Below are 15107 nucleotides of genomic sequence, written 5' to 3'. Positions count from 1 at the left end.
CCAGCGACACTTGGCTCGCAGGCCGATGCTCAATCCACTGAACCACAGCAGCTGGGGTTAAATATATTTTATATATGACACGTGATGTATAGGGAACATTACACATAGTGTTACTATATGTATATAATTATCTGCATCTATCGTTTATCCTATATGGTAATATTTGACATAGCTATTGGCTAGGAGTAGGACATTACAATATTTCTTGAACTGTCTGTCACTTTATTGTTTTTGTAGACTATTGTTTACAAAGCTGTGTTTCCATATTTTGTACGTAGACAGGGAAGCCAGTAGTTTCACGAAAACAAGGGCACCTCAAGCACATGAGACTCAGGGTACAGATATAAACTGCAAGGACCCACTTGTTCCCCTGGTTGGAACCCGTGTCCTCATTTCCTCCTTCCAATTTCCGTCTTCCTCCCTGTGTCTCAGCAGTATTACTTACAGACAAGTTCAGCAACGCTGTCTCGAAGGCTGACAGCTGATGAAGAAAGCGTGGAGACCGGGTGCTTTTCATTTTTGCCCACCTCATTAAGCAGCCTCATTTCTTTTCCATCAGCCTCCAAAGAGCATGTTATCTCGGGTAGAGTCTTTTTCCATCATCAAGATACATTGGGTCAGTATCTTTAAAACTAAATGAGAACAAAATGTCTTCTCTCTTGACCAACAGTTGGGATTTAGGAATGTAAAGTTTTAGTTAGATTTGTGTTGAAATCTTGGATTAAAAAATCCAAATTTTAAAAATATTATCTACCACTAGATTTGTTCATGTTGAATCAAATCACCAAGAATGAGACGATGAATAATATATTGTGGAGAACAAGGGCAAGGATACTTTATTATTCCAAATGAGTTAATATTTCTTTATCTTTTGTGATGCAGCTCAGAGTGGCGTCTAGTTTCAAGAGGAGTGAGTAAAGATTCCTCAATTCCCCTGCAGGCAGATTATGCTGTAACAAACAATGCATTTAATTGTTTTAGATAGTGTAGTTGCTTCTAAGAGGCTCAGAAGAGATTTAAGGATAGTGATTTCCTCCTTTTATTCTCTGAATTCTAAGACATGCTGATTAACATTTTTATCTGTGCTAAAAAGCAAGAGACAGGGTGATCAAATGTTAATGACTCTTAGGTCCCTGGAAGCTGGGGGCTATCATCAGGGTGCATCTCCAGCGGGGAAGTGACAACGGAAAGCTCATTCTCTTCACACAGGGGTCTTTACTACTGCTGTCAAGTGTTACTAAAATTAGAGTGTGACATCAACAGTATTAAGTAACTTTTGGCTTCATGGCTATTATCGGAGTCCTGGTTAACGTTCATAGCCCACTAATGCCTTTCACTAAATACACCTTTGATTAGTAATCCCACATGGAAAACATACATGTAGGACATTTTCGATAGCTCAGTTTTAGAACTTATAAATTGAGGCTCTGAGGAGCAAACGTGTATCCAAGGCTGATTAATTTACTGATATTCTGCTCTTTGACCTAATAATACCAACTAATGATAAAAAATGCTACATTTTATGTTGATTAATATTCGGTACAGAGTTATTCATTTGTCCTTTCATTGTTCACTGCCTGTAAATACAAACCAATATGATGCTGAATTTTGTTCCTGCCAAATGCTATGACCTTAAACCCAATAGAAATACATATTTATACAGGAAAAAATAATCTGATACAGATCTCCTCAATGAAAACGTGAGGATCCATTATACAAATCTACTTGGCTTCCATAATTCTGATCAGTGCAAATAATCTCAGATAATAGATGCTGCAATGTGGGTAGTTTATCTGGCATACATTATTCTTTGGGCTACACCACTTTATACTGACCATACTATAGAAACCCTTTCTGCTATGGTAGCGCCCTCTTAATGAGCTAAAGTGTGATTTTTCATTTGTTCTGAGACTTTAAAAAAATTGATGGATTGGAAACGGTTTCTATGAGAGGTGATAACTTCTTGTTCAGAACTGATGATTAAAGCAATAAAATCAGTTTGGGGAAAACTTTCTCATTTTGTTTTCATTGATCTATGAGATAATTCATATAGCTTTAAGCTTTTGTCAAGCATTATGCCTTATGCTTTTATGTGAATTTGGATCATTTTTTAAGAAATTGCCCATGAAAAGAAATTTTCACTTCAAAATCAAATACTAAAGAAATTAATATTCTCCCTTTGCATTTATCAGTTTACAGTCTTGTTCATAAATAAATTAAAAAGTGCAAATAATTAAATATTATAATAGCATAATAGATCAAATAAATCGCTGTGACAGCAAATTAAATTTGAGTTTCTGAATGTAGATAGAAGTTATCAGATAAAGGAGAATATTAAGTTCAATTTAATTATAAAACAAAGCTAAATTTTCTTACCTATTTCTGAAATGCTTTTTATGCATCGGTTTTTTTATTTGCAGAAATTATTATACGTCCATCAGTCTCAGCTTACAAAAATGAAATAATGCACTTTTTTCTCCATAAAGTGTTAAATATTTATTACTAGAAAGCTCATTGCATCACAATAGAATATCCAGGTGCATGCAGAAACAAATATGTGTTTTTTAGAAACTAAAACAATAAAACTATAACTGTCCATGTTTTTCATTTGCTTTTCTTTGATACATTGCAAAAATGTTTAGTGACATTATATTTTAATTGCTACATGTAGACATCTGTGTACTTGCACTTGAAAGAAGAAAGGTAACACAAAGTTGTATAATAGGACGTAGAAATAAAACGCCTTTTGAAAAAGTAACTTTACTTTTGTTTTAGTAAACAAAAACAAGGGCTTTTAAGAGTTCAGTGTTATGAAATGAAGCTTTGGACTACGTAAACTAAGGTACATTTGCCCCTGAGCTCTCATTTAGTCGGGAATTTTATTCTATGGAGGACAGTCTCATGAGCATTTCTCACCCTCTAGCTTATTTTGAACTGAAAAATTCACTATTTTAAGCTTCTCCAATAGAATAGAGTAAAATGCTAAAGAATGGGAAACTGTTTTACTAAATATTGTCTTAGTTTAAACAATAACTGATTATTAACATGTTAGTCTAATTACCGTCATCTAAATTTAACATATACTTAATGAGTGCCCAGTATACAAAGTCTTGAGGGATAAAAATAAGTTTGAAAAATAGTTACTGTCTGCAAGGGGCTCAAGAACAGTCACAGAAACTTTATTTTTTGCACTAACGATGTTAAGGAGGAAACATTTATTATGTTAAAATTTATTTTGCATTGGTCATTCTACCATTAAACACATAGGATTATTTTGTCTTCATAGCTTCAGAAAAATTAATATTGCCCTTTTCTACCATGAAGGACATAATAAAATAAGAAAAAGATGGAATTTGCCGAGTGCTTTATACAAAAGAATTCTAGAAACAATAGTTACTGGTTTAACTGTATAGTTTAAGATAATTTATAGCATTCCCCAACTTCTCTAAAATTATACTTTATACCCTTTTAAAAGCTTATTTTGCAACCTAACCCTCTTTTCATACATATTTTATATATGTATTCAGAGAAAAATCTAACAGCATTATTCTCTTTCTCAATCAATGTAACCGGCTCCCCATTTATTTCGGACCCAGTTCAACTTAAAAATAAACAAACAAACTTCCATTTACTTCCTTTAGCTATGTCTTGACTCAAAGGTCTCCTTCTCCTCATTTGTCTTTGCCTCCTTGTGGCAACGTGAATTCTTTCTCATATACAACTTCGACCATCTGGAATTGCTTTCTTTATATCCCATTCACATGCCATTTTTTAAAAAATACAGTTTCCTCTCTTACCTTTTCTTTTTCAAGCTGAAATCTTTTCTGTCTCTCTATTTCTTGTAGGTGAATCACTATTGTCTTTTTGTAGTGGGTTCTGTGGATAAGTATGCAATAATAACTTTAAGCTTTTTAAATTTTTAATCATTCTAAATTTAGTAGGTTTTAAATATAACTTTTTAAGCAGGAGATTTTCTAGGACAAGCTGTTCATGATGCTTGTATATTTTCTGGCTTTATGAGGGGACCAAACTATCCTTGGAAGACAAAAGTTTGTTTAGAAGCATCCATTAAAAATGGCTTGGCCAGGGACAAGGAGAGCTTAGCTTTTAGTAATGAAATTATAATGAACTAAATGGTTAACAGAAGAACAAAGTGGTGTTCCAAACAATCTAAGGATGTACAAATAAAAAAAAAAACAATTTAATGGATTATAAATAAATTAAGCGCAGAACTTTACAGATTACTTTTAGTTGCACATACTCCTTTTTTAAGTCACTGGTTATATGGATGAATATGAGTGCATGTGGCTATCAGGGAGCTGGAAATTATAATTATGTTTCGTTACAAACTAAGGAATATTCAATTCCCTGATTTGCAATGGCCTTTGATAAAGAAATCCATATAAAATGAAAACCACTGTGATTTCAGCTACCCACGATCAACCCCAGTCCATAAATATCACACGAAAAATTCTAGGAATAAACACTTCCTAAGTTTTATATTGCAGACCGTTCTGAGTAGCACGATGCGAACTATCCCTCTGTCCAGTGTATTCAAGCTCAGTAGGCATCTTGGGTCTCCGAGGGAACTGCGGCGGTATCACTGCGCCCCCGCTTAAGCTCTTACTGGCCTTAATGTATGAGTTACACTTTGTCGGAATGTGTAGGTATAGGGGAAAATGTATGCTTCGGGTTCGGTGCTATCCGTGGTTTCAGGTATCCGCTGGCGGCCTTGGAACATATCCTTTGAGGATAAGGGCGGAAATACTGTATTTAACAGGTTTTTTCCTGTTTCTGCGTCACTTTGAAGACACTGATTGATTCCTGTAGCACCAGCCACAGAGAAGCAAACCATTGTTTTCACTACCCTATCACCCCTCATCTAACCTGGGCACCAGAGAGCAGCTGCTAGAAAGAGCCGATGAACAACAATGCGGAGTGACATTGCGTTTGTTTTGCACGTCGTTTCAATTAAAAGCAGTTAGTGACTCAAATGACGTGCTGGAAAACACATTCCTGAGATGAAAATATTTTCAGTTACAATCGAAGACATGAAAATTTCTTGGATCAAGTCCAATTTGTAATTTAAACATTTGTCTAGTATTAAAGAGTATGTCTATAGTACAAAGCTTGCTTAGTCTTTGCAAATGGAACAAGCGAGAAAGGGAACGCCAAATTATTATACAGAGTAGCAAAAATGATTGGTTTCCTCTCTGGAAGTTAGAATTAATCAAATTATGGCTTGTTCAATTTATGTATTGCATATTCAGTCATTTGGTTAAGATATTTCTTCTGAATTTAAAAATCTGGCTTTCCAAACGAAGTGAAGAGCAGACTGAAAAAATAGAATCCTAATGTATGGCTCTGTCTCAGTATCCTTCTGTTCTCATGGATATAACTGCTCTGATGTCGTCAATGAAATCGATTTTGTTCCAGCTCGTCACATTATGAATTTAACACTTTAAGACATTTCAATCTGAGCACTTATTCTAAATAATATAATCAAGTGGTTTGATTATTCTTCTACATAGACACATGGCCACCAAAAACGTAATAGATAGCTTGCCTTTGTTTTTGAAGGTTTCCTTCAATGTGCAGAAGCTTTTTAGTTTGATATCCTAGTCCTATTTGTTTATTTTTTGTTTCCCTTGCTCTAGGGGGTTTGTCCAAAACATATCATTCAGATTGATGTCAGATAATACACTTCCTATGTTTTCTTTTAGGAGGTCTATGGTTTCAGGTCTTATATCTAAGTCTTCAACCATCTTTAGTTTATTTTTGTTCATGGTGTAGGAAAATGGTCCAATTTCTTTTTCTGCATGGGTCAGTCCAGTTTTCCCAACACCACTTGTTGATGACACTGTCATTGCTCCAGTGAATAGTTTTACCTCGTTTGTCAGAGAGTAGCCGACCGTACTAAGTGAGGGTTTATTTCCGGGCTCTCTGTTCTATTGATCTGTGTGTCTGCTTTGTGCCACTGCCATATTGTTTTGATTACTATAGCCTTGAAGTCTATTTTAAGATTAGGGAGCTTGTTACCTGCAAGTTTGTTCCTTTTCAAGATTGCTTTGGCTATTTGGGGTCTTTTGTGGTTTCATATAAATGTTAAGATTATCAGTTCTAGTTCTGAGAGGAGTACCATTGGAATTTGATCGGAATTGCATTGAATTTGCACATTGGTTTGGGTTTTTTAACACTATTAATGCTTCCTATCCATGAGCGCAGGGTACCCTTACATTCATTTGTGTCTCCTTCAGTTTCTTTCTTCAGTGTTGATAGTTTCCAGAGTAAATTTTCTTACCTCCTTGGTTAAGTTTATTCTTGTTATTTTACTCTTTTGGATGAATTGTTAATGGGGTTGTTTGCTTCATTTCTCCTTCTGGTTGTTTGTTCTTAGTACACATGAATATGAAAGGTTTATGTATGTTAATTTTGTATCCTGCTACTTTACTGAATTTTTATTCTATTAATTTTTGGTGTATGCTTTAGGGTTTTCTATATAGAGTATCATGTCATCTGAAAATAATGACAGTTTTAGTAGAAACTTTCCTGTTTGGATGCTTTTTATTTCTTTTCCTTGTTTGTTTGTTTGATTTATTGGCATGGCTAGGACTTCCAGTACTATGTTGAATAATAATGGTGAGAGTGGACAGCCACGTCTTATTCTTGACCTTAAAGGAAAAGCTTTCAACTTTTCACCACTGAGTATGTTGTTAGCTGTGGGCTAGTCATATACATATACAGCCTTTATCCAGTAGAAGTAATATCCTTCTGTGCCCAATTGGTTGAGAGTTTTTGTTTTTATCAAAAATGGATGTTGAGTTTTGTCAAATGCTTTTCTGCATCTATTGAGATAATTATATAATTTTTATTTTTGCTTTTTTGTTGTGATAAAAAGGTAATAGATGGCATTTATCATATGTCATCCAAGAAATCCTGAAGTAAGTCAGGATTACACTATAAGACAGAATTTAGTCCAAAACTATCAGCATTTTGAAAAAACTTCTTGAGTGCCTACTCTTTTGTCCAAGAGGAAAAACTAAGTGTTCTAGTGTTAAAAATCTAATAAAATAGAGAAAAAAGTGCAATGAAAGAAATTGATTTTTTTGGGACCAATGCTAAAAAAAGAAGAAAGACCCTATGATACAAATACCACTCTTCTACTAAATAGGCCTTGTTAGATCACAATAGGTAAAATAAACACCATGTGACATCTTAAAACTTGCGCGTGGCTCTGCCAAAATTAGCATCACTAATATTAATATTGAAATGTAAGTTTATTTATTTCAAAAAAGTTAGTGTTTTCTAGACACATGACTTGCCTTTACCTTACATAACTTCAAAGTAAGGAGGGACTCAGTGACTTCAAGGTTATTGTCAAATATGTGACTGACAGCTCAGGCCCTTTTTAAATCAAAATAAATATTTTAGAAATAATTTATAGAGTCTAAATGATACCATAATATTGAGTAGTTAAAAAGACAGCTGCTATTTTCTCCAGTAGTTCTAGGCAACCCATTGCAAATGAAGACACTTTTTATTGGAATGAAAGTGATTTACTATAGTACCCATCATGTTGATATTGAGAGTATTAAATTCATTTTCTTACCATTTTCTAAAATAACCATATCTCTGTGGTTTTGTCCATTGGAAACCATGTTTCTGCGTTTCTCTGGCCCCCAAAATATATTAGTAACAGTAAGAACAAAATTAAAAATAAAAAACAAATCAGGTTGGTTGGTTCTTGATAGCTCTTTCCCCAGTGTTCCTCAATCTACAGAATAAAGAGCTTTTATTTCATCAGTTTTAAAATCCAATCTCCTTGGAACTATTTTTAGTCCTTCCTGGCACTCTATGCATTTTCTGGGCAACCATAGCAGATTTATAGCTCTGGAAGTGCTGTGTTATTTATTACCTTCCAGTAAGCAATGAACTGATGTCTTGCACATGCATATGTCAACAATGTTATAGTCTGGTACAATGGAACAGTTAATTCTTTCCCAGAACAATCAGCAAAAATACGACTTTTAATTTGGCAGTGCATGTGTTTTATCCATATCCCACAGCAACTTTCTCTTCTTTGATTTTACAAATCCCTACCAAAAAATGTGAAAGTCTCAGACGAGCTTAACATGTTGCTTAGTTCAGCAGTTTTTGTCCTGGGTTTGCAAACGCAAAGCTCAGTTCAGAGTTTTGGAAGACATATCATTTACAAATGAGATTAAGCCTTTGCATTGCGTGAGGTTATTAAGAAGTCCCTAAATTTATCTTAATCTGAACTGGAGTTGGCAATTTTGTGTACTTAATATCAATGTCTTTTAAGATGTTTCAGGTGAGGATAAAAAAATAATAAATAAATAAAAAATAAAAAACCAAAGTGAACCATTGTAGCATATTTCTAGTCCTACACAGACTGAGAATCAAAAATAAGAACAATCAAACTATTCCCTTTCCTGTTTTGCCTTCTGGAATAGGAATTATCCTGCTTAATGCCTCCATTTGTCATCTAACAAATGCCTATTGAATGTGTCTGTTGTATGTGCTAGGTCCTTAGAGATTATAACTGTAAACAAAGCTTGATGCTGTTACAAAGAGTCACATCCATTAGTGTATTAAGGCTTCATTAATTACTGAGTGATGCACACACAAGAGTGATACCTAGTGCTCTTACCACAGGATGGCCATTTGGGAAAGTGGTCCAAGGATTTTCTCAGGTAGAGGTTGTCTTTCTAAACAAGGTGAGTCATTTTTAGCAGGTTTGGAATTGAGGATACTACCGGCCAATTACCAGTACCTAAATCTTGTCCATGCTCCATGAGCAAGGTGGTGAATTAAGGAGACGTATCAGTACATCTTTATTTCCCCCTTTCAGCTCCCCCATGTGCTCATGTCAGGGCTTCAGGTCTTTATTGCTCATGTGGGCCTGAATGTTACAGGAACTAGCTTCCATGGGGTAGGACAGATGTTGGATCCATGTGTGACTCATCCTCGGACTACTCATTCAATAAGAATGGTAGTAAGCTCATATTGGCATCAGACTTAAACTTTATTAAAAAGTATTGCTGTCTTACACATGGGCAACTCCTCCTCAAATTCCTTGGCCAATGGAAAGTTATCATTATGTAAACCAGCAATCACATGACTGAACAGAATTTCTTATTAAATTCAAAATTGGGATGCTCTTCCTGTGGGCTGACAGAAGACACACAACTACCAATTGTGGGAGGTTGTCTTTGCTGGGAATGATGAATGTAGCTTTTTGTTAAAGAAAAATATGACATAGTAGAAAAATACAGTTTGGTAGAACATTGTGTAGGCATGGAGATCATTTGTGTCTGCACTGTCTAGCTCAGTAGCCATGACCAATGTGTGGCTGTGAGAACTTGAAATGTGGCTAGTGAGATTGAGAAACTGCTTTTAGATTTTATCTACTTTTAATTGATGCAAATTTAAGTAATTGTGGCTAATTGCTATTGCATTTCACAGAGCAGTCGTAGACAACAAAAGAGCAATAGGGACATTATCCATTTTCTGACACGTATATCTTATTGTCACCAAGAAAATTTGAAAAGTTTATTTCTTAATGTTACTGCCACTTCACATAAAATAATTAAAAGGCAGTAAACATACTGTTCTTGGATTTTTCAACAGACATAAATGTGCCTTCATTTGCTTGCGACAACTATAATAGAATAAACAAGAATTTTTAAAAAGACTGAAATGTAAATCTACAAACAAAATATACAAACGTAAATACATAAAATTAAAAATTAAAATGAGCATGTTATTTTTTCCAGATGTAGTGTAGTCATAAATTATATAACTGGGTCTAAAAATTATTCTTTTTATACTATATTATATATGCTAGCTTCCCCTTATATAATCTCTGAAAATACTTCATAACTCTCTTTATAGCTGTAATAAAAAATGTAATTATTCTCTTAATATAAATGTGTTAATAGCAATGCTGTCATTGCTTAAATTGTCATTGATTTTCTCTCATTTAGCCTACTGGCATGCCAAGAAGTAACATGAATTTTTATGAGGTGCAATTTATTTTGATGAATTGGACTTTATCAACATTAAGATGTTTGACTAGTTAAAAGACTTGTGAAGAGTATGAGACCCTTTGTGTACTGAGAAGCAGCAGCATTTAAGAGAGCCCATGAGTACTGAATAAGTATTGCACAATTTTATATTGATTGAACCTCCTTGGATGGTCCAACCACCAGAAACAGTTCTATAGAGATTTCCATCATTTGACTTCATGGGCACGAAGATGCCATAGGTATTGTTTCTTATTGGACATCTTAGCATGTGACTTCAATCTGTTCTGCTTACTCATTTAATGGACGATAGGGTGGAGATTGGGTGTGGGAGCAGGGGTGAGCAGGATGGGGGTGAGCAATGGGAGGAAAAGTGGGACAACTGTAACAGAAAAACAATGAACAAATTTAAAAAAAAAAAAAAAGTAAGTTGAAGTCACCCTGGAAGCTAAGTACAAGCAGAAAAAAAAAAAAAAGTTTACCAAAAAAAAAAAAAAATTAAATGACGTGTTTATTCTCCAAGAAAATTTTACTTTTAGCAACTGTTCTCATAGAAAAGAAAGAAGAAATTCTGTGTATTTTACACAAGGTTGTAGTTTTATTAGAGTTTTGTTTTCTCACTTCAGCAAAGGCTTTTGCTCTATTTATTAGATATAATATATGTGATACTGTCTTGGATGAATATTTCATACTTGAGTGACACTTTGGGGGTTGAAAGGCATCCCGTACAAGCGGAATCTACAGTAAAATACTTAGTTCATACTGAGTAATCATGGTTAATTCACTCATAACTTCATGCGCCACGTGAAAATTAAGGACAGTTCTTTTTAAAAATTCTACATACTTCTTTTTTTGAAAACTTTAATAGTTTACATAAATGACTTACACCCACTACCATAAAACGATACAACCTTAAAATCCCTCAGAGCACTTTCTAGCAAAACTCCTAATTTCAGTAATGCCTAGAGATATTAAGTAACTTGCTTTTCATCATAATATTGGCTATAGGCAGAGCTGGGAGATCGAACTCAAGTCTTCTGGCATCTCTTTCTGAGCTGATCGTAGATCTCGTGGGTTGGACACCTTGAAAAGTGGTCTCATTACATAATAACGTAAGTTCAATGCTCCGTTCTGTATTTTCCAGGGTCAAAGTATCTTTGGGCTTGATGTCATTGAAACTCCCGAAGGAGACAAGGTGCCGCAGCTGATTGTCCAACAGGAGTTAGACCGGGAGGAGAAGGACACCTACGTCATGAAAGTGAAGGTGGAAGACGGCGGCTTCCCTCAGAGATCCAGCACCGCCATTCTGCAGGTCAGCGTCGCGGACACCAACGACAACCACCCGGTCTTCACGGAGAACGAGATCGAGGTCAGCATCCCCGAGAACGCCCCCGTGGGCACCTCGGTGACGCAGCTGCACGCCACCGACGCCGACATCGGGGAAAACGCCAAAATTCACTTCTCCTTCAGCGGCCTCGTCTCCCACATCGCCAAGAGGCTCTTTCACCTCAACACCACCACCGGGCTCATCACGATCAAAGAGCCGCTGGACAGGGAGGAATCGCCCAACCACAAGCTGCTGGTTCTGGCGAGCGACGGCGGGCTGACCCCCGCGCGGGCCATGGTGCTAGTGAATGTTACAGATGTCAATGATAACGTGCCATCGATCGACATAAGGTACATCATCAATCCGGTCAACGGCACCGTGGTGCTTTCCGAAAACGCCCCGCTCAACACCAAAATCGCTCTCATCACCGTGACGGACAAGGACGCCGAGCACAACGGCAGGGTGACGTGCTTCACAGACCACGACGTCCCTTTCCGCTTACGGCCAGTGTTCAGCAACCAGTTCCTCCTGGAGACGGCTGCCTACCTTGACTACGAGTCCACGAGAGAGTACGCCATTAAGCTGCTGGCCACGGACGCCGGCAAGCCCCCTCTGAACCAGTCGTCCATGCTCCTCGTGAAAGTGAGAGACGAAAACGACAACGCGCCGGTGTTCACGCAGCCTTTCATCAGCGTCTCCGTTCCCGAGAACAACTCCCCGGGCTCCCAGCTGACGAAGATCAGCGCGACCGACGCGGACACCGGGCGGAACGCTGATGTCAGTTACCTGCTGGGCCTTGACGCTCCGGCCGAGTTCAACCTGGACCATCGCACAGGGATCCTGACGGCTGTGAAGAAACTGGACAGAGAGAGGCAGGAGAAGTATTACTTCACGGTCCTGGCCACAGACAACGGGGTTCCGCCCTTAACCACCAACGTCACCGTCTTAGTGACAGTTCTGGATCAAAACGATAACAGCCCAATTTTCACTCACAGTGAGTACAACTTCTATGTCCCAGAAAACCTTCCCAGACATGGCACGGTGGGGCTGATCACTGTAACCGATCCTGATTATGGTGAGAATTCTGCGGTCACTCTCTCCATCGTAGATGTGAACGATGAGTTCACCATTGATCCACAGACTGGTGTCATCCGACCGAATGTTTCATTCGATCGAGAAAAACAAGAATCGTATACTTTCTATGTAAAGGCTGAGGATGGCGGCAGGGTGTCACGCTCTTCAACTGCCAAAGTGACCATAAATGTGGTCGACGTCAATGACAACAAGCCAGTTTTTCTTGTCCCTTCTTCCAACTACTCCTTTGAACTGGTTCTGCCATCCACCGACCCAGACACAGTGGTCTTCACGGTAGTTGCTGTTGACAATGACACCGGCATGAACGCGGAGCTTCATTACAGCATCGTCGGAGGCAACACAAGAGGCCTGTTCCTAATTGACCCGACATCAGGCAACATCACCATGAAGGAGAAATGTGTTCTTGCGGACCTGGGTCTGCACAGACTGGTAGTCAAAGCTAAGGACTTAGGACAACCCGATTCTCTCTCCAATGCTGTAGTTGTCAACCTGTTCGTGAACGAGTCCGTGACCAACGCCACGCTGATTTATGAGCTGGTGCGCAAGAACATTGAAACACCAGTAACCCAAAATATTGAAACAGCTGATGCCCCCTCCCCAACCAGTGACTATGTCAAGATTATGGTCGCCATTGTTGCTGGCACCATAACTGTCATCCTCGTTATTTTCATCACTGCCGTAGTACGCTGCCACCAGTCACCACACCTAAAGGCTGCTCAGAAAAACAAGCAGAATTCTGAGTGGGTCACTCCAAACCCAGAAAATAGGCAGATGATAATGATGAAGAAGAAGAAGAAGAAGAAGAAGAAGCAACCCCCTAAGAACTTGCTGCTTAACTTTGTCACTATTGAGGAAGCGAAGGCCGATGACGCTGACAATGATGGAAACAGCGTCACTCTGGACCTTCCCATTGAGCTGGAGGAGCAAACCATGGGCAAGTACAACTGGAGCACCACACCAACTACCTTCAAGCCTGAGAGCCCTGACCTGGCCCGGCACTACAAGTCTGCCTCTCCACAGCCTGCCTTCCAGATCCAGCCGGAAACGCCCCTGAACGCCAAACACCACATTATCCAGGAGCTGCCTCTTGACAACACCTTCGTGGCTTGTGACTCCATCTCCAAGTGCTCATCCAGCAGTTCTGACCCCTACAGCGTTTCCGAGTGCAGCTTTCCGGTAACAACTTTCAAGACCCCCGTGTCTGTGCACACCAGACCGGTAGGTACTCCCACTTTCTAACTAAGCTTCTTAACTTTAGTTTATTGTTTTAGTTACTTTAAGTTAAAGTAGAACTTCACAGAATCTATTAGCTCAACAAGGGATCAAACGATCATGCTCTGCAGAAGTATCTGAATAAATATATAGACTCATTTTAAGTTGGGTGGAATATGAGAACAAATAACTTGATTGTAGGAAACTGTGGTCAGAACTATGATTGTAACAGGGCCACGGTTGTCTGTAGACAGCAGAGTATCATTTTCAGGTCAGGTGCTCACATTATTCTGCTTCCTAAGATCTGCCTTCACACCATGTAACAGGAATGGGATTACAAAAGTGAAGTCTCCCTAATCACTCTCATCTTCAAGCCGGAGAATCAAATAGATATCAGAACTCTATTTTAGATATTCATTTAAGTATTTGCATATTTATGAAAGTAGTTGAGAGCCCTTCAGGCTACATCCTTGAAAGATAATGACTTATGAAAAATGAAATATACTTGCTTTCTCTAATGGGTCCAAAGGAAAATAGGGTTATATTAAGACCCAAGAAATCTGTATACAAAAATTGAAAACTCAAAATAAATGTGCGAAAACTTTATACACTGTTCTTTTATATGCATCCCATGGACAAGAGAAATGAATGAAAAGTTGCCTAGCAATTTGTAAGTACTTAAATGATTTAAATGAGGTTATTTCCTCAATAAAGTCAAGGGATGGAATTTATCTAATTTTTTTCTCAAAGTCATGCCACTTGTTGACTTTATTATTGTCTGTCTTACTGTTAAAGAGGGGCCTCATCTCTGTCAGTGATGCAAAGTCTTTGAAACTATTCAAGGCTATACAGAGTTTAATTATACAATAACATTCATTTTTCTCTCTTAAGCACACAGTGAAGGTAAGATGCTAATTAAGATGTGGATACATGTTTGTTGCTATTGGTCCATGGTTCTCTTTGTAGAGACTTTCTGTTATGCTTTTAATGAGTTTACAGGGCAGGGACTATTTCTCCAATGTGAACGAGCCCATATTTTCCTACTTCAATGGATCTTAGATGGGGGTGATAAATACAATAGATGCCTGATGTGTCCTCAGGGTGTGTTTTTGTTTATATTTAACCATTGAAAACCACGCTCTTATTGTCTGATTTTCCTTGCTACTGTTCTGTTTCTTGGAAACATTTATCAACAGAGAAGTATCCTTTATGAACAACACTTTGTGTTGTGTACCCTAATAACATTTGTTCCTGGACTAAATGAGTGACTCACAAATGTCTACAAAAGGTGATGCTTGGGAATTACATTTGCATATCATCATTTTTAATAGATTGGCTCAGGAGGTCTCTTAAGAGAGTAAGTTGTGGTTTCACCTGTTTCGGGAGGCATGGTTCTGAGATAGATTTATTTAACTTGAGTATGTACA

General features: G+C 37.7%; 1 protein-coding gene across 1 annotated transcript in view; it reads left to right on the top strand.

Annotated features, from left to right (window-relative positions):
- LOC149990326 (protocadherin-11 X-linked) overlaps window positions 1-15107 on the top strand; it is a 264374-nt gene that overhangs the window by 7274 nt on the left and 241993 nt on the right. The window contains exon 2 of the mRNA XM_090264435.1: window positions 11191-13686. Coding sequence (XP_090120561.1) covers window positions 11191-13686 — 2496 coding nt within the window. The remainder of the gene's footprint in view (window positions 1-11190; window positions 13687-15107) is intronic.

This window comes from Furipterus horrens, unplaced genomic scaffold (assembly GCF_987537825.1).
Source record: "Furipterus horrens unplaced genomic scaffold, mFurHor1.1.pri manual_scaffold_17, whole genome shotgun sequence".
In the NCBI taxonomy this organism is placed as follows: Eukaryota; Metazoa; Chordata; class Mammalia; order Chiroptera; family Furipteridae; genus Furipterus; species Furipterus horrens.
This window is presented reverse-complemented; position numbering and strand designations above follow the sequence as displayed.